This window comes from Oryctolagus cuniculus, chromosome 17 (assembly GCF_964237555.1).
Source record: "Oryctolagus cuniculus chromosome 17, mOryCun1.1, whole genome shotgun sequence".
NCBI classification, from domain to species: Eukaryota; Metazoa; Chordata; class Mammalia; order Lagomorpha; family Leporidae; genus Oryctolagus; species Oryctolagus cuniculus.
This window is the reverse complement of record NC_091448.1, coordinates 40830281-40849581: the sequence shown is the minus strand read 5'-3', so window position 1 is coordinate 40849581 and position 19301 is coordinate 40830281. Positions and strand designations below refer to the sequence as shown.

General features: G+C 54.3%; 1 protein-coding gene and 1 long non-coding RNA gene across 5 annotated transcripts in view; one reads left to right on the top strand and one right to left on the bottom strand.

Annotated features, from left to right (window-relative positions):
* The window catches only part of ASIC2 (acid sensing ion channel subunit 2), a 1130491-nt gene that overhangs the window by 295649 nt on the left and 815541 nt on the right, over positions 1 to 19301 (bottom strand). Inside the window, exon 1 of one of the 4 annotated variants that reach the window (XM_070061073.1) lies at positions 10928 to 12838. The exons of 2 other annotated variants lie outside the window; for them this stretch is intronic. In XM_070061073.1, coding sequence (XP_069917174.1) covers positions 10928 to 11635 — 708 coding nt within the window. In that variant the 5' untranslated portion in view covers positions 11636 to 12838. Of the gene's footprint in view, positions 1 to 10927; positions 12839 to 19301 lie in introns of those variants that run through there. One more of the 4 variants, XM_017349088.3, reaches the window with a different exon arrangement.
* On the top strand, positions 13318 to 19098 carry LOC138846167 (uncharacterized). Its single transcript, XR_011383571.1, has 3 exons — positions 13318 to 14032; positions 15341 to 15418; positions 16062 to 19098. It is a non-coding gene; the product is annotated as an uncharacterized lncRNA (long non-coding RNA).

Here is a 19301-nt window from a genome sequence, read left to right as displayed (position 1 = left end):
AGGCTGCCTGTATACGTCCTGGCGTTGCAGCTGGAAGCGCAGCACTGCCACGCAGAGCTGGAAGAGTTCAGACAAGAGCTTGGGGCTACCGTCTCCAGGCCTGTCTGTTCCAAGCCCGGCTTTACCCCTACCCGGGCAACCAGGAGCCCCCGACCCGAGCTGTTGGCAGCATCACCAGAAAGCCGTGTGCCTCGACAGGACCGTGCAATCTGGCAGGCCACAGGCATCCATCCAAATAGTCTTCCAAATCCATGTGCAGGGAGCATAAAGAGATAGTGTAAAATAAATGGTAATAAAGTGAATAAACACGCGTCTCACTCCAGAGCCTTTGAGGTGCTTCTATAAATCAAATTCTTTCCATAATTTGCACTGTGAGACTGCCGAGAAGCACACTCAGACCTCATCTGCTTGCCTGAGCCGTAGGCTGAGATTTATGGCTGTGGGTTCACAGTGGATGCCCGTGCCATTTCAAAGTGGGAAAATAATTTTCGTTGGGAGGGGTTCCAAGGGAAGATTAAACCCTTCACTTCCAGAGATCAGAGTATCAACAACTTCCAGATCAGATATGCTACCAGAATCCGGGGGGAAGGCCAGCATATATATTTTGGAAGGAGAGAGAGAGTTCAAGGAGGAAGAAACTGATATCTCAGAGATGGAAAAGTGTCAGGGGCCTAAGCAACACATATCTTAGCATATATTTCAACCCCCAGCGCCTCTGGCGTGATCTTGAACAGCCCCACCTCCCTCCTGGCTTTTTCATGTTGGTCAGGCTGTGGGGTGAGCAAGAACCCCAAGAGGCTCCGACCTGCCCCACAAGGAGGGATACAGAAATTACATGGTGTTTCCCAGCAAGAACTGTGACAGCACGTGCAAGGCTGCTGGAGGCTTTTCTTCCAGCGGCTTCAGCTTCTCCCTGGGAAGAGGGGAGGGGTGTCAGCTGTTACCATGACGAAGAGGAGATGAGGACGGCAGGGATGACTGACATTTACCTAGCACCTATAGCTCTGTGCAAGAGATGCAAGTCATATTTGACTTTCATCCACCAAGACTAACCATGGTAGGCTGTCAATAAGTAATTTTTCAATGGATTTGATACATATATTATTTTAGATTTTCACAACTATTATGCAAAGAAGGTATAGTTAGTGTTTTACAAATGAGAACCAGTGTCTCTCTAAAGGTAAGCAGCTCCCCAACAATCACCATTGAATGCTGGCAGAGCTGGGACTTGAACTTAAGTCTGTCTGACTCCTGAGGTAACCTCTTCCCTACTCCCCATAACCACGTCTTCTCCAAGTTTCTGGGGAACAGATTTGCAACCTTGCCTGAACGTACATGAGGTGGACACACATCCATGCTATATTTCTGAAACTGCATGTGTGTTTCTTATAAAGTCTTCTGTATTCTTGATTGTTTGACGACTCCTGCTCCCAAGCCCCTCAACCTGGTTCACCACGAGGATTCAGGTCTGTAACAGTCTTGGTATGTCAGGACCCAATGAGGCCAATGTTAGCTGCACACTGCTGCTGTAACACGTCACCACACACCTCGGCAACTTCCAGCCACCCAAATGCGTCACTTCATAGTTCTTGGCGTCGGAAGTCTGCAGTGAGTCTTTACTGGTTCAAATCAAGGTGGCAGCAGGGCTCTGCCCCTTTTGGAGGCTTGAGGGCAGAATCTGTTTCCTCGCCCTTTCCAGCTCGTAGGGGCCGCCTGCATTCCTTGACACATGGCCACTCCATCTTTAAAGCCATCAAATTTCTCCATGAGTCTTTGACTTCTGGTTCCCTGGCTTTGTTTCCCCTCACTCCAAGTCTCCTGCCTGCTTTGTTCAACTGGGATTGCCCTGGACCCACCTAGATAATGCAGTATAATGCGCCCATCTCAGAATCCCTAGTCACATCTGCCAAGCCCCCTCGGCCTGCAAGGCGACTTTTTCACAGGTTCTTGGGATGCAGACGTGGTCACCTGTGACAGCATCGTTCAGCCTGCCCCAGGGCCTGTGCACTGTGGTTTGACAGGTGCTCTGGCTAGGCCCATGGTCCTGTGTGGCCTGTGCCTAGTGTGGCCGAGGCTGCCCCCAGGGTGATGATGCTCCCACTCTAGCACCTCCTCCTGGGTTCTCTGGGGAGCCCAGCACCCCTCCCCAGGCACTCTTCCTTGCTGCCCTCTAGGATGATGACCCCATATGCACTCTTGTAGACCGTGCAGATCTGATGTAGCTGAGCAAGGCACAGATGTCCCCTCTCAGCATTCACAGGGCTCCAAGGGGCCCATGCCCTTGTCTCTGGAGGTGTTGTCCACGGACAAGCCGCATCTGCACCACCTGGGAGCTTGTGAGCTATGCCCCAACCTGCCGAGTCAGGATCTCTGTGGAGGGGCTCAGGATCCAGGAGAGTTCCCCACTCTCCACGGCCATGTGGCGTGAGTGGACTTGACCTGTCTGGGGAGGGAAGGTGGTCTCCAGGTATCCAGGCTGGCTCAGCAGCCAGCTCCAGGACTGATGCCATAGGCCCAGTACTCATGAGTCTATCATTTTTTTCACTAAGAACATCTTCCAGGGCAGGTAAAATCTCCTTAAGCCCACCCTGACCAGAAACAGAGGAGCTGGGGGAAGAAGAGGTATGTGGGGGGAGGGGGCTGTAGGAGACCCACCTTCTCACTGTTCTCCTATTCCCACACCATAGAATCCTGGCAAGTCACTGCCCTCTCTGGAGTGCAATAAACGCCCTCCACTGCTGCATGGATAACTTGAGATAGGGAGGTATACATAGCAGGATCTCCCTATCCAGGTAGAATCAGTTATTCTCTGCTAATAAGAAATGCAGGTTGGTTTGGCCAAGGCTGCTCCACGATGTTTCACGGGAACACCTGTGATGTAGGTAGTGCACAGAGCACTGACTCTGCAACCCCAAGCTTCGGGCTCTGGCTCTGACCATGGGTAGGGTACTATAGACCTACTCTGCACCTGTTTCCTTATCTGTACTAGGGATGAAGGAACACTCCTCTCTGGCCTGTTGTCAGGCTGCAATAAAATCATGAGTGTAAAAACGCTGGGCAGAGAGTAGGAGCTCAATAAATGTGGGTAGACTCGGAGGAAACAATTTACTAAGCAAATTAATAGTATAAACAATGGTGTCAGGGGAGATATTTGACAAGCTCAGGAGAACAAACTTCCTGAGTACGTTCACAGCCTCTATTTGTTTTACCAACAATTCATGTTCCAATTACGAGTGAGTCATCTATTTGTTAGCACAGGCCTGAGCTGGATCTCAATTTGGAATCATTTCCTTATCTAGGACTTCAAGTTAGCCGTGTCCTTGAAAGAATGAAAATAGTAATTTAGTGCAGATTGTGGCATAATTAAAAGTTTTTCACAACTCCTAAGTAGACGCCCTACCATAGATCTTCTTTCCATCTGTCTGGCCAACACAGTAGGAGGACACGAGTTCATTATAGATCCTGTACTCTTTTTAAAAAATGAGTAACTTAGGGGGCAGAGGTTGTGGCCCAGTGGGTTAAGCTGTCGCTGGTGACTTCAGGATCCCATATCGGAGTGCTGGTTTAGTCTGGGCTGCTCCACTTCCAATCCAGCTCCCTGCTAATGGGCCCGGGGAAGGCCAGCAGAAGATGGCCCAACTACTTGGGCCCCTGCCATCCATGTGAGAGATGAGAATGCTTTTCAAATAAGTAAACAGAATCTAAAGAAAAAAATGAATTAACCTGCTGGTTCATTCCCCACACGCCTACAGGAGCTGGGGCTCAACAAGGCTGAAGCTGGGAGCCTGGAACTCAGTCTGGGTCTCCCACCTGGGTGGCAGGGACCCAAGCGCTTAAGCTATCACCTGTTGCCTCCCAGGGTTTGCATTGGCAGGACGCAGGAATTGAAAGTGGGACTAGAACATCGGCACTCTGATGTGGGATGCCTGGTATCCCATGCAGCGTCTCAGCAGCTGTGCCGAACGCTCACCCCACACCTTCTACTCTTAAGAAGCGTCTTTCCTGCTCAGGCTTGCAGGCCTGGGAATCCAGAATGACTCCCAGGGCCAACACGAAGTTGCAGTGAGAGAAACTACAAGTCAGGCTTGGACAACGGCGAGTGACCCACTCTGTGCCCCAGCCTGTTGTTACCAGCCTCTCCAGGCACTGGCAGAATGGAGTCCTAGAACCGAACATGGAGGCCGGCGCCGTGGCTCACTAGGCTAATCCTCCGCCTTGCGGCTCCGGCACACTGGGTTCTAGTCCAGGTCGGGGCGCTGGATTCTGTCCCAGTTGTTTCTCTTCCAGTCCAGCTTTCTGCTGTGGCCAGGGAGTGCAGTGGAGGATGGCCCAAGTGCTTGGGCCCTGCACCCCATGGGAGACCGGGAGAAGCACCTGGCTCCTGCCATAGGATCAGCGTGGTGCGCCGGCCGCAGTGTGCCGGCCGCGGCGGCCATTGGAGGGTGAACCAACGGCAAAGGAAGACCTTTCTCTCTGTCTCTCTCTCACTGTCCACTCTGCCTGTCAAAAAAAAAAAAAAAAAAAAAAAAAAGAAGAAGAAAGAAAAGAAAAGAAAAGAAAAGAAAAGAAAAGAACATTGGCAGTGGAGTCTGACCAATCTCGAATCCTTACTCTGCTACCTCCCGGTTGTGCGATCTTGTACCTCCCACAAGCCTTGATTTTCTCATCGGTAAAATGGGTTCCATCACACTCACACTGTTTGATTCTGGTAAAGCTGAACGTGACTGTTCATGCGACAGGTGCCCACCTCAAACCCTAGACTGCTGCAGTCCCTCTAGACCCAGGCACCATGATGGAAGCACACTGACCTGCGCAGGACCACCTAGCAGAAACAGAGCAGACTGGCTTTCATCTTTGGCTCAGCGCCTGGCACAGAGGTGGCCCTTAATGTACATCAGGTTGATTGAATCTCTGAGTAGCCCATCTGAGCAAATCACTCAGGAGAAACAAAGCGACTGACACACAATGCAAACAGTCTGGCTTTCCCTCCGGCTCTTCTCAGTCGGGTGGACATTTGATTGATACCTTCCTGACTGGTCACAGTGGCCCCCAAATAGCCACTAACAGAATCAGGCTGACATTGGTCAATTTGGATATCTGCATACCCGAGCAGGGTTTACGTTTGATTCCCTAAACTAATTTCCCTGAAGTCAAATAAACTGGTGGAGGTCTTTTCATGTTCCTTGTGTAAATGTCTATTTAATCACCATCCTGTCTCCAGCACTTCAATAATTTGTACATTTCCCCCTTAATCACCATTTCAGCTCTGCAAAGAAACGGTTGGCTGAAAAGCGCAAGCCATCTGCACGTTTAAGCCCTCTCTCCCCTGACTGGACTTGAAAGGAGAACTTCTCAGCTAAGTCGCACTGATCATTTGGCTCACATGCTCGTATGACCAAGGAGGATCCCGCAGTCACATCTGCCCAGCTGGCCAGAACAGTGCTGAGGCTGGACTGCGTATCCCGAGATCCCCCTTCCCCTTACTCATCCAGCTGTGGAAACAGCTTGGACCTCTGCGGTCATGAGGACTTAGGTCTGAACCCCAGCTTTGTCACCTGCTGGCTCTGTGACCTTAGATGGATTACAGACCCTCCCAGAGCTGCAATCCCTGCATGTGGGGATTCTCACAAACCTTTCAGGGTCATTGCAAGGATCGAGGAGGCATGAAACAGACCCAGCCACGGCCTGGCCCATCACAGCTGCCCACAGCTATCTACCCTTGTCCCTCACTCCAAGTGCTCACTGCAAGTAGCCATGATGGAAGTAGCTCACATCTGTGGGCTGCTTGCTTGGTGCCAGAAATCGGCCTCAGTACTTTACGTGTAGGGGCTCACTTATTCTCCTTTCTCTAAAGGCAACAGTGGGGTTGTTTTGTTTTGTTTTGTTTGTTTAATTTGAGAGGCAGAGAGAGACATCCCCCACCTACTGGTTCACTCCCTAAATGCCCTCAACAGACCAGGCTGGACCAGGCTGAAGCCCAGAGCCCAGAACTCAATCTGGGTTTCCCACATGGGTGGCAGGGACCCAAGTACTTGAGCCATCACCTGCTGCCTTCCAGGATTTGCATTAGCAGGAAGTCAGCACAGGGAGCAGATATGGGACGCAGGTATTCCAAGTCACATCTTAACCCCTGAGCCAAATGCCTGCCCAAGACAGTATCTTTCTTAACCCCCTAATGCTAGCCATCCTCACAACTACTGGACTGCATGGCCTCGTACTGTTTTGACAGAATTTGCTGACTGTAAACAATATGTTACCGATAGGACGTCTTGTTTTCTGTTGTTGGCTTGTAGCAGCCAATTTGCTTCATGTGACAAAATGTGATGAGACCAACTGCTGCTTCCTTGGCTTTCCGTACACAGCAATAGTTCCCACCTGAACTCAAGGTTCACTCTGCAAAGGTGGGTGGGAAAGGTGGACAGGTCGCCCCGATGGAGTGAGGCATGGAGGTGGCAACTGGCGGGAGGTGGATGGTGGCAGGGGCCCGGATCAGACCTCCCTCCATCATCTAACAGCCAATAGTGAAAGGAATCAGAGTTTTTGGTAGCTAAGTTCAGAAACTTCAGTTTGGCCCCCAGGTACCTATCACTCCCAACTTCCCCCACTCCAACACATGTGGCCCCTCCCTCCAGCACTTGAACTGGCCGCAGGGCCCAGAAAGCAGGTGTTCAACCCTATGGTGTCATGCTCTGTGCTCCCTCGCTTGCACAGGCTGGGTCCTCTCCACCTTGGAACTCCTACGCCTCCTTCAATTCTCAGCTCTGATGTCACCTCCTCCAGAAAGCCATCCATGATACTTAGTCTGATCTGGGCATAATTCCTCAGCACGCCCGGACTGCGTCTCACAGTCGTTTCCTTCAGCAACCTGGCAAGCTTCTGGAGGACATGCACCAGCCCTTATATCCCTTTATAGGGCCAGCAGCTACATCACGGCTTGGCATAGAGCTGACACCCAACAGACAATGGTTAACTGAATGAACAAACCAGGAAATGCATACACCCCCACCTAGGCAAGTGGCCAGAAGATATGATAATTGCATTGATAATCACTAATAACTGCACCGCCAGACGCCAAGGCACTGGCATCTGTGCTGAGGCCCTAGCCTCATGTGACAATGGCGCTGCCCAGGCACATGCCACTCAGGGCACAACTCACGCAGGACTTCTCGCCTGAGGAGCAAGGTGTCTGCCCAAAGCACACACCTGGGACAGTGGGCAGGGCCAAGGCTGCGGTCTGCCTGGCACTGTCACTTCCGCCAGGCTGCCTCCCAGAGAGCACCATTGCTCCTTATTCTTGCAATGGGCCCTGGGCTGGCCTCCGTGCCTCCTCTGAGGCCCCGGTGCCCAGATAGCTTGGCCTCAAAGTTCCGCAGGGTGCCCAATTACCACGAAGGCTGCTTTCCTCTGCCCCCCAGGGACCAGAATGTGCAGAACCGTGGTCCACAGCGGATGCCAGAGAAACAACAGGGGCATTCACAAGTGGGAGCTGCCTTTTCAGACCACTGAGTGATTAACCCTTGCAAAGCTGCAACACACAAAGCAAGGAGCTGTGAATAAACACTCCCCGAATGGGCCTGGAGAATGAGACCCAACAGACAGCCCTCAGCAGGGCCATGCTCTCCCCTGCTGGGTTTGTTTCCAGATCATGACCATGGGGCTTAAGTGGACGTAACATGAGGACAGTTGGCACTGCCCCCCCAGGTCTCCCCTGGAGTCCCACATCTCACTGGCACACAGCCTTCTTAGGACTTGGGAAGCACAGGTGACTAGGGAGTGCTTGTCAGCCTGCTCTTTACCTGCTCAGAAATTTCGTGGTTCTCAACCCCTTTCACTCTTGTTCCTGAGGATAGTAAGGCCAAGGGTCTTGGTGTGGGGACCCCAGGACAATGGGAAACCTTCAGGGTCCCTGCTGAAGAGCTTCGTCCACCAGACTTCACACGCTGGGGAAGCAGGGGGATCAGACAGGAATTCCTTCCCTAGTCTGTAGGGGGACACAGGTGCAGGTCCATGGGGTGACCACGTGGGGCCTGGCACCACAGCAGGGGAGCAGAGTGACACAAATGGGGGAGGCTCATCTGTGTGCAGGCAGAGCCGGGGGGCAGCCAGGGAAACCCCAGGACCACGTGCAGAAGGCTGAAAAGGCATCCCCCACACACACAGACAAAGCGGCAGGGAGGGGCACAAGGGCTCAGGGAGCAGGGCTCCAGCTGCTGCAAGCTCTTGCATGGCCGGAGTGCATGAGACATGACAAGAAATAAGGTGGGGGCCGGGCACAGGGCCTGGGGTGCCTGAGCCTGACCCCAGGGACAGCTGAACCCCTAGAGGGTTTTAAGGAGGGACACAGCACACTTTAGAGAGACTCTGCTGGCTGTGGCACAGAGGGGAGCAGGACACAGAGCTGAGGCCGGGGTTTGAAGGCACTGTTTCTGAGGGGCCCAGCACAGCTTCCAGAGGTCTTGCTGCCTTATATGCTTATACACACACACACACACTCACTCACCCAATTAATACAGCATGTACACTACTGTCATCTCCATCACGTGGATTAGGAAAGTTCAGAACAGAGAGGTTAAGTCACTTGTCCAGGGCATACAGCCTGAGGATATGAGCCAGTCAGTAAGCCTGAGTGGGAGCTGACGCTTTAGCCATGGTACTAATGTGTCACGCCATCAAAGAAGGCACGGACTGGCAACGTGGCTGTGTGGTTAGAGGAAAACATTCCTGATGGGCCTGTCCCATGCTCGGGGCTCCCCCAAGTCAGCAGCTGCCTTCTGCAGATGGAGAGGTGAAGCCCTCAATTCTGAGACCCTTGGGAAAACCCACTGCAGGCGATGTTCCGGGGCTGGGACCTCCCAGGTCAGGGCTGTGGCAGGAAGGCACCAGGGGTCATGTTGACTCTCCAGGAGCCCACAGTTTTGGGCAATGGAGGTAATACTTTTCCCTGGGTGGGCGGGTGCCTGAGAACTCTTCAGAAACAGAGAGACAAGGCGTGGGGAGGTGAGAGAAGAATGTGCCCAGGAGAAGGACCCGACTCTTCTCCACTCCTTAACTACTGACCCATGCAGCTCACAACCACGCCTGCTGCAGACGACCACAGAGGGGTTAGGCCCTGGCAACACGAGGCCGAGGCGCTGGCTGCCCGGACCACCCAGGTGGCTCCACTTTCCACTCTGCTTGCTCTGAGGATGACGGGACTCCATGGTGGGTGTGAGGAACAAGAGTCCCACCCAGGGTAGACAGAAGAGAGGCCCAGGCTCAGAGAGGAAGGGTTGCAGGTGGCATCTGTGTAATGGATTTTCCGTATCCAAAGCTGGACTTGGAACTTGCTGGTCTGGGGCACAGAACAGGTTTTTCAAGTCTCATTTAAAAAATGGAACTGGAACTCAGGGCTAACATAGGCTGTGGCCAGCATCAACAGTGAACACTGCCTGTTGGGTGCAGTGCCCCAGCCACCTGTGGAGTTTTAAAGCAACTGTCAGATGTCAGGATTTTGTTCACTGGGTTGTGCCGTACAACTTGGAGCTGGAGTTAGGGCCTGCTGAGACCTGGGTATAACCTTGAATGTCAATCTAATTCCAGAGGCTGCTAATTCATGGTCAGCCAAAGAACAATAAAGAACAAAAGGACGTAGCCCTCATGTCTTTGTGGAATTCAGAATTATGCCTGAAGTTCTGGGAGGAGTCACTTAGGAGCATGCTGGTGGCCATTTCCTGCCTGCCAGGGCACTGGGCCACCAGGTGGATTTTCTTTAAAGACCAGCTGCAAAGCTCAGGAAATGAGGACTGCCTGAGAAATGGATAATTCAGGGATACTCTATCCACACGATAACAGCAAAGCCAGCAAGGCAAGACTGCAGCAAGAGCGGCCAGCCTATCCCCATCAACCAATCAGAAGCCTGGCCTGACCGGCATCCTGCCTGCCGACACCTGTGGGAACCCTGGCACCTCTTCACCATCCCAGAAATAAAGCTTTCTCAGTGACCAGACCATCAGGTGTGAGGAATCAGGGCTGATAACATCATCAACAGAGCACCACCAAGAAACGCACACGCCCATCTTCCCTGCACTCCTGGCAAAGCTGGGACCCTCCTGAGGGGTGCCCAAAGGTCAGGGGCTGCACAGCCTCGCCCCCTCCCCGGGGGGTCTGGCATCAGAACTCCTCCAGGACAGCTGGGCCAGGCAGTACCTTCTGTCCCACTGTGTCCTCATGCAGCCCCACAGCATGGGGCACCCCGCACAGCAAATGGTTTGCAAATCCGAGCTCAGCTTCTCCTGGCCCTGGCTGTCTGCTCCCACCTCCACGGAGCTCTCTTCCAGACCGGGGGAAGACAGGCCAAGAGGGAAGGGCCCAGTCCTGCCCATCACCGCCCGGCAAGGGCTCAAGGGCTCAGGACTCCAGCGCTTTCACAGGGTCGCAGCTGGGTGCGGCTTCAGAGCGAATGGTCTCAGAGTTCACTCCTAAATTCTCCTAGACTTGAAGTGTCTCGGAATTCCAAAGCCAGGAGCTGCTCAGGGCCGGTCAGCCTGCTTAGGGCTCTGTGCGATCCGCTTGCTCGGCCACTTTGGAAGCGCTCGCTTCCTATTGGCTTCCCCCAAAGGCAGGAAGCCCATGCTGACCACCTCCCCACAGCCCAGACCCACAGAAGTTTGCGTGGAGTCCCGTGGACCCTGGGGTGAGGGCGGGGAGGAGGGGAACTCGTATTCACGGGCAGGATCAACGGCGGCAGGGCGAGTGGGGCCCGGGCTGGCATTGGGCGGAGGTGACTCCACCCCACACCCTCTACCCCCGCGTCTGCAGGCTAAGACCCAGAGGAACCCAGAGCTGCACGAAGCCCTGCCCTCTGCCAGGGGCCTGGCGCCTGGATGGGCCTTCCGGCCTCCGGGGCAGCGGGCAGCCGAGGGGCGCGCGCGCGCGCAGGGCAACTCACGGAGGAGAAGTTGTGCGGGCCGCAGAGCTCGCCGCGGTACTTGCAGGAGAGCAGCATGTCCTCGAGCTGGTGGCCCAGGCGGTCCATGAAGGCAGCGCTGATGCCCTCGAAGTGGCGCGGCGGCAGGAAGAGGCGGAAGTCCGCCAGCTTGCGGAACCACTGGCGGCGCGGCTCGTCGCCCCGCAGCAGCTCGCTGACCAGCGGGCGCGCCGTGCGGTTGGGCAGCAGCAGCCCGAGCCAGTGGCCGGCGTAGTAGAGGTCCCCCTTGGAGAGGCGCGGGAAGCGCAGCGGGTTGTTGTTGCACACGGTGACGGCCGGGAAGGGCAGCTGGCGGCTCCACTCGCGGTGCACCCGCGTGTGCGACGGGAAGCTGAGCCAGTAGAGCAGGCGGTTCGAGGACCAGGACAGCAGCAAGCCGAGCGACGTGCAGAAGGCCAGCACCCAGAGCGCGCGCCGCTGGAACGAGCCCCCAGCCGCCGAGCGTCCGGCGCACATGTGCCGCAGCCCGTGCAGCTTAGCGCGGCTCAGCGACGGCCGCCCCCTGCGGGCGACCCCTGGCCCCTGCAGCGCGCGCTCGCTGCCCCGGCCGCCCCCGGGCTGCCCCGCCGCCGCCACCGCCGCCGGCGCCGGCTCCTCGCGCGCCATGCGGAAGCGTCCCGGGCCGGTGAGCGCGGCCGCGGGCCGCCCGGCTCCGCCGCTCCGGCTCATTCATTCAGCCCGCGGCTGGCGGCAGCGGCGGCGGCCCCGGCCGGGCGGAGCCGCCATGGGAGTCCGCAGCAGCAGCAGTGTAAGCAGCAGCAGCAGCAGCAGGCGCCGTGCGCAGCCCGCGCCAGGGAAGCGTGCGCCCGAAAGGAGCTCCGGTGGCGCGGCATGCCCGCCCGCCCGCCGCCGCCGCCTCCGCGGGCGCCCGCCCGGGACCGAGCGCCGCCCCGGCCCGGCCCTGGCCTCTCCCGAGCGCCTGCCGGGCTGTGGCGGCCCCTGGTCTTCCTGGAGGGTGCCCGACGCCGGGCACTACCTCTGGAGGGACGCCGCCGCCGAGAGCCGCCTCCCCAGTCCCTGGGCGCTGTGCCCGCCTTCCCTCGTCCTGGACCTCGGGGGACCCTGAGCTGAGTCCCCCCAGTCTCGCCTAACCCCAGCTTTTACGCTGGTCCTGGGAGAGGGACCACTCAGCCACCACGCCTGGTGTGGACATTCCCAAGGACCCCACCAGGCTGGCCCGAAGCCCGGCGGTGCTGGGACACGCGAGAGAAGGCGCCAAGGAACGAGCGCCCCCAGAGGCGCGCCGGAGCTCCTGGCGCGGCGGGCGGGGTGGGTGTGTTCGGGGGTGAGTGGTCGCGCTGCCGGCCGCTGCGCTCCGTGCCTCCTCTCTGGGACCCTTCCTTCTCACTGCTCCTGGGGCTGCGCTCGGCCCACACGGCTAAGGCTTTCCCCTGTCCCGCGCCGGAGCCCTGCCATGCACCGGCCCTCACCGGGGGCTGGGGGCTTCTTGGAGCGTCCTGGGGGCTGCTGCGCTCGCTTCCGGGTTCCCTCAGAGCTGCGAGCCGGAGGGAAGTGCTGCTTCTCCCCCTCCTCTCCCGTGTAGGTGCCTCGCGGCTCCGGCAAAGCCTGGCTTCTCCGTCCCCAGTTCTCTGCTCTCGGCGCCGGGCGCCGGGAACTGCGGAGCCCCCGCAACACCTTCTGGGGGTGACCCGGCCCCGCTGCTCCGCGCGCCCTTCTCTCGCGACTCCACGTCCGCGGCGACGGCGGCGGCTGTGCTTCTCTCGCGGTTGCCCGGCCCTCCTAGGGCCCCGGGCGAACTTGGGTAGCGGCCGCGCGAGGCTGGCGCGGCTGGGCTCCAAGCACCTGCTCTTCCGCTGGCTGGCCCCGCGGCTCGGGGCGGGCGGGGCGGCGGCGGCGAGCGCTGTGCGCTCCTGGAGACGCGTTGCTGACGCGCCCCGGCTCCTCCTCGCTGCATTTTAATTCCTGGCCACTGTGGCCGCTGCACACCGAGTGGGAAGCCTCTTGCTGGAGCTGGCGGGGTAGGGGATGCATCCATCGCCCAGATGTGCCCGGGTGTGCGGGCTTGGGGAAGACAGGCGGGGTCGCAGGGACCTTGTGTGCATGTATGCGACCTTGTAGATAAGTATGGGAGGACCCTCGAGTGTGTGAGGTGGACTGCAGAGAGAGTGGCTGTGTAGTGTGCACCTCAGAGCGAGTGTGTGAGCGTGTGGCGTGAAGTGTAGTAGAATGCGCTGTGTGAGTGCGTGCGAATGGGCATTTCTGTGAAACTTGAATGTGAGCCTGTGAGTGCTGCCCTTGGCTGTTACACACTGCTCTGAGTGAGAGAGGGTGTCTGGGGGACTGTGTGTGTGTGTGCTGTGCACACGTGTGCATGCACTTCGTGGGTGGCGTGTGGAAGTGGTATGAGCTTGGTGTGTTTCGCTGTGTGTGGTATGTAAAGGACCGTGTGTGTTGAGGTGTCAGGAGCAGTTCCTGGGGCCTCTGGCAGGTTGCACTCAGCGGGACAGCCCGCCTGTCTGCCCCCTAGGAACTTCCCCTGTGTGCCCCAGCCCCTTCCCTGGAAATTGTGGCTCAGCCCTGTTCTGGTCAGGCAAGCGCCTCTCTCTGGGACAGGTGGGAGGGAGAAGTGCGACTTTAATGGACAGGTGACAGCATTTCTTCCACTCCTGAAGCTGGGATCCTGCAGCCCACTGGTTGGCTGATGACATCACCTTTCTCTCCTGGGCAGACCCAGGGTCTCCACTAAGCCCCAGACCTTTGTGGACACTCTGATTTGGCCTTTTTAATATTCTGCTTGACTTGCTTAGAACAATGCATGAGGTGTGTCGTGTAGGCTAGCTGGCTTTCTCAGGTGAGACTGGGGGCCAAGTGCAAGCCCCAGCTCTTTCCGATGCACCACAGTGCCTTACAGTTTTGTTCTCTGGTCCAGTCACCCCGAGTGCAGGGCTGGAATCTTGCTCCTGCGGCTATCTGGTGGCACAGAGTGCATGGCAGAGTTCTCCCTGTTTCCCCCCAATAAGGGTCTTCTGAGACCTCCCTGGACATGTAACACCTGGAGCCCCATTACTCCATGGGATAAAAGAATTCCCCAGGCATTTCCCAGAGGTAAGATGTGGGTGGGGAAGGAGACAGTGTGGAGGAATCCAGAGGGTGGGATACCCAGTGGAAAGAAGAGCAGAGTTTCTCCTTTGAGGACAGGGAACTCCGGGAAGGAGATATTTGGAGGTAGGGAGGAATTTCACCCCCTTTGTGGGGATGAATTAGTTGGGCCAGATCTGTCCAATAAGCAGCAGGTTTCAAGCAGAAGAGATTCAGTGTTTGGGTAGGCTTCCCACCCTACTGGCCTGGGGTAGGGGGCTTCCCTTCAGTATGGCAACTCCCCTGCATCTGGTCTGTAGAGAAGAGGGACTCCACTCACCCATACACATACATACACAAGTCACACCTACGCACACAACTACACAGACACATGACACTCAAACACAGTGCACATACAAAATACATGCTATACAGAGCATGCGTGCGCATGCACACACACACACAGAGGCCTTTCTCATCCAGCTGGAGAGGAAAACATTGCAGCTGGGCATTGCTGGAATTCTGCCTTGGGTTAGGGTCCTGAGGATGTCTGTGGCTGGCTTTGGAGGGAAGATTATGCACCTACTGGCTGCACCAGGGGCTTCTACCAATGACTCACACTCCAGGGCTTCCAGGGGTCTTGAGGGTGCCACAATGACTCACGTCCCAGCCAACATGGGGTAACCTTGTGACCTCAGCCCAGTTACTGACGAAACTGCCAGGACAAGCAGGTGCCATCTTTTAGCCCCCTCGGGAGTGGCATGAAGGTCTGTTTTGTAACATTCTTTCACATGTTTATGTTTCTGATGCTGTTGATGGCGTTTTCTTTCCCAGCACTTTCCCCCTTGAAAGGTACACATGCTAGGTTTGATGGACTGAGTGTCTTCTCTGCCATGGGTTTTCCTAGGAATTCTCCAGGTGGGCAGCTCTTTCAGAGAGGAGAGGTCCCCAGGGCTCATGGCTCAGAAACTCAGAGAAAGATGGGATGTCCAGTGACCTCCAGCAACAACTTATGGCTCTGCTTATGGCACACGTGTGCAGTGCTCCCTGAGGACCCCCCCACACACACACACTCACACACCCTGCTCTCTGACCAACACTTTGACCAGCTCAGTGAGGTTCTGCTCACTCTTCACCCCCCAGAATAAGCAGCCGTCCATGGTAATGATTCATTGGAGTGAGTCTCTGGCAAACTTTTTCCTCCTTTCCCTGTAATCCTCATATGATTCCTCCGTGACAGTCCTGCTGTGGCTGTGTCCAGGCCTTTCTCCTGGGTGGTGAGTCCTTTGAGGACAGGGACCACATCTCATTCCTGTCTGTGTCTCCACCTCTCAGCACAGAGTCCTGGCAAAATGATGGAACGCATGGACACAGAGGAAGAGAAGAAAGAAACGAATATTTCTGGAACCACTGGTATGTGCCAGGCACTGGATTAAGCATATGTTTTGTGTAACTCCTCACCCTGACCATGCAGGGAGGATAACTTGGTGATCTTTGTACCATTGTTGAACCAAGGCTTGGAGTGCAGGATTTGAACCCAACTCTCACCCATTCCAAAGTCCATGATTTCCTTCTCTCTACCATGCTTCCTTCAAAACTACTATGATAAATAATAATGCAATAGATCTTCCTAAGTGCCCAAGCCCATTCCAAGGGTTTACACTAAAAGCAAGCATCAGAAATGTCCTAAGTGTTCAATCTTCAAAATACCCCTGCAAGGTAAATACCATTATTTTCTCTACTTCAGAGAGAAGGATTCCATGCAAAAGAGAGGCTAAGTTACTCTTTCCAAGCCACACAGCTACTAGGCAGGGAGTAGTCTGGTTCCATCCTGTGTGCTCTCAAGTCCCGCTGCACCTGGTTGTCTCAGCCCTCAGACCAACACCAACACAGCATCTCATGTGAAGCAGCCTTCCCATTCTGGCCCACTCCCTCAGCCAGAAAAACAAACACACATTGACCCACATAACCTCTTCATCAAGAAATTAGAATTTAGCATTGTGATTTCCCAATAATAAGCCTTTACGGAAACTTCCCTTTGTTTGTTTATCTCTAGAACACCTGCTGCCCCACACCTGGCATGCCGGCGTTTTGTGTGATGTCTGTGTACAGTGACAGCAAGGCCTTCTGGCTGGCCAGCCGCCCCACATTCTGCAGTGTGACCACGCCATAAATTATAGGCTCTTATCTCCCTCGGAATGGGTTTGTTGGGAGGGGGCGTCAGTTTGAACCAAGGAAATGTTCTGTTTGCCTAACACAGTTTTAGGAGCTGTGTTCCTGTTTACCTGTAATCGCTACTGTTCAGGGACTCAGAGCATCTGAGATACCACCCAAGCCTGTTCCTGAGGGAAACTCTTGAGGAACAGTGTGCTGGTTCTATTCTAGAACATCTTGCCTTAGTTAGCTCTTCTTCCCTTTACCAAATGGAAATCTATCTTCTTGCAAATTTCTCCCATTCTTCCTAATTTATCCACGGGGAGCCATAAAATATAACTCTGCTCTTCCTTTCACGTGGGCAATCTTCAAATATTCTAGACTCACAGTCCTTCAGTGGTGGAAGGGGCTGTGCCCAGCCACGTCTGTCAGGCGGTCTTTTCTTCTCTAGACGAACTGTTTCTCCTAGATGTCTGCCCTCCGGCTGGGCTCTTAGGTGCTGACGCCCTTACAGGGGGAATCGCCACCCCGTGAGTGTGAGCTACCAACCTTTTCCCCTTGACCTTGATATTTCTTCTGCTATATTCCTGGCCCCTTATTTGCCCTCTTCCCTCTGGGCTTTGGTGTAGTTGGTGGGGGCGGATGCATAAAGATGGGTTCTTTGGTCCCTGTTTAAGATTCGGAGTTCACAGTCCTTTAGGACTATGCTGCTGATGGTGATGAGAGCTCACACCACTTGTGGTATTGGAGTTTGTTGCAACTATGGGGCACGTGGACTTTTGTGGATCTGCCTGAGAACCTCTCTCCTTTTCTCCCCCTGCTCTTTGTTTTTCTGGGCTGTCCATGGCTCTCTGTCCCTCTGCCTCTCTCCCCCTCCTCCTCCTCTTATCGCTTTCTCTTCTTTCCCTGCCCTTCATCCTCTGTGCAGCCTTCGCCTGAATCCTAGTGGTCCTCTTTGAAACCTCCTCAGCTTATGCTGCTCGTTGGTGACCTCGGGCCCCAGAGGCGGCCACAGTATTCCAGGGCCTGAGCACGTGTCCAGTCATGATGGTGGAAGAGAGAACCAGGAGGACCTATCTGCTGTAGGTGTGGATTGTTGCACACTCATTTTTTCATACTCGCTCTGCCCTTGCCCTGTGAGCTGGCACTGGAGTTGCTACCCCACCTCGTCTCTGCAAGTGTTTCTGCATCTCTATCACCTGCCGCCTCAATTCATGGTTTTCTTGCACTCATTTCACCTCTGCTGGTTCTTTCTTCCTCTGGGCTCTTTTTTTACAATTGCCAGCGCCCTATTAGTCATCCCCATTATGTTTGAATACAAGTTCTTATCACCTCTCTTCCAGTCCCAGGAAATCTCAGGCGTAAGAGATCAAGCAGAGGCCAAGGCTACCAGAAGGACAATCCTGTGCTTGGAAGGACCAGGTCCCAAGAAAGCAGTGGCTCACTCTCACCATGCAGGGACTCAGCTGATGCACTGGGTCCCTGCCTAGTGCAGAACCTGAAAAGTGGGTACTGGCTGCACAACCCAGTTTCACCCCTTCACTTTTGGGGGATGAGGTGAAGGTACAGAGAGAAGAGAGACTTGCTATACCTCACACTGGTTAGTGCTGATGCAGGCAGACCCAGAACCCAGGGAACAACTTCTGCCCACCCTATGTTCAGAAATCCCAGTTTGAAAGCAGTGATATATTCAACAGGGTCCAAAACAGACACTGGGGCTTCCAGTAAAATGTCTCTCCATCCCCCACCCATGCCCAGCCACCCAGTTTTCCTCCCTGGGACAACCAATGTCATTGATGTCTGGCATGACCTTTTGGAGGTAGTTTATGGATATGCATATCTGTACACAGTCTTCAAATACCCCCTCCCCACTTTCTTTTTTACATCCAGGTTACATTCAGTGAACACCACTGACTAGAATAATTGTATTTCATGTTCTGCACATCTTTTCTGTGTTTTCAGTGATTTTATGGTTGCCTTCCCTGGCACCTTGTGCCAACTTCCGTTATTTTCCTCAACTTCTCATCGCACATTATCCTGCTCTCCCATCCAGAAAGGACAGTGGGTCCTATGACAAGGTGGTACACAGAGCTTGCCATTGTATTATCAGATTTTCGTTACCTCCTTGCCAGATAGGAAGATAGGTGAGAGCCCTCATGTGAATCATCTCAAACAGCAGATAATACAGATATTTCTGTTTGCCTCTGGAGTGCATGATATAATGCATTTGCATAGAATTTAATTTTCTGGCCATATTTTCCTTTGGGTACTGATAGCACACACACACACACACACACACACAACCGAGTACCTCAAGCACACACATCATTTGTTATATAAGAAGATGGTCCAAACATGTATCTATTGGCAGACAAATTTAGTTTGGGATTCAGATGTTTCTGTAACTAACGCACAGAGTGGGTAAAACACACCATAGAGAGAACCAGAAGGTGTCAGTGACAAAAGTGGTCTTAATGACTATGCAGTTGAATTAAGGAGAGAAAACTGAGCATGGAACTTAGGGACTTGCCCCTTGTCACTGGAAAGATGTTCTGACGATGGGGATGATGACGTTTGAGAGATGATGTTGATCGGGCACAAGCTATGTGCCAGGCACTGTGTTTAATGAACACTAAATTAACTCATGTAATCCTCACTGCAGCTGATGAGGATCCCAGCTCTTTTACACAGGAGACTGCGGCAGAGACAGGATGGGTACCTGGTTGACTCTAAACTTGGAGGACTTACTTACGTTGGTTGTAACTGGCTGAAAGCAGTGACTGCAGTGGATATTTACTGAGCACCTAAGGATGCTGGCCACTTCTCTTGGCATTGGGAACACATCTACCCAGATGTGGTCCAGGTCTCAGCTCTCAGTCTGCTGGGGGGCATGGGAAAGAAAATAGTAAATGTGAATATTTTTTCAAAACCTTTAATGGATTTATTTTATTTATTTGAAAAGAAGAGTTGGAGAGAGAGAGAATGTTTTCCATCCACTAGTTCACTTTTCTTTTTTTTTTTTTTATTTTTATTTGACAGAGTTAGACAGTGAGAGAGAGAGAGAGAGAGACAGAGAGAAAGGTCTTCCTTCTGTTGGTTCACCACCCAAATGGCTGCTACAGCCGGAGCTACGCTGATCCAA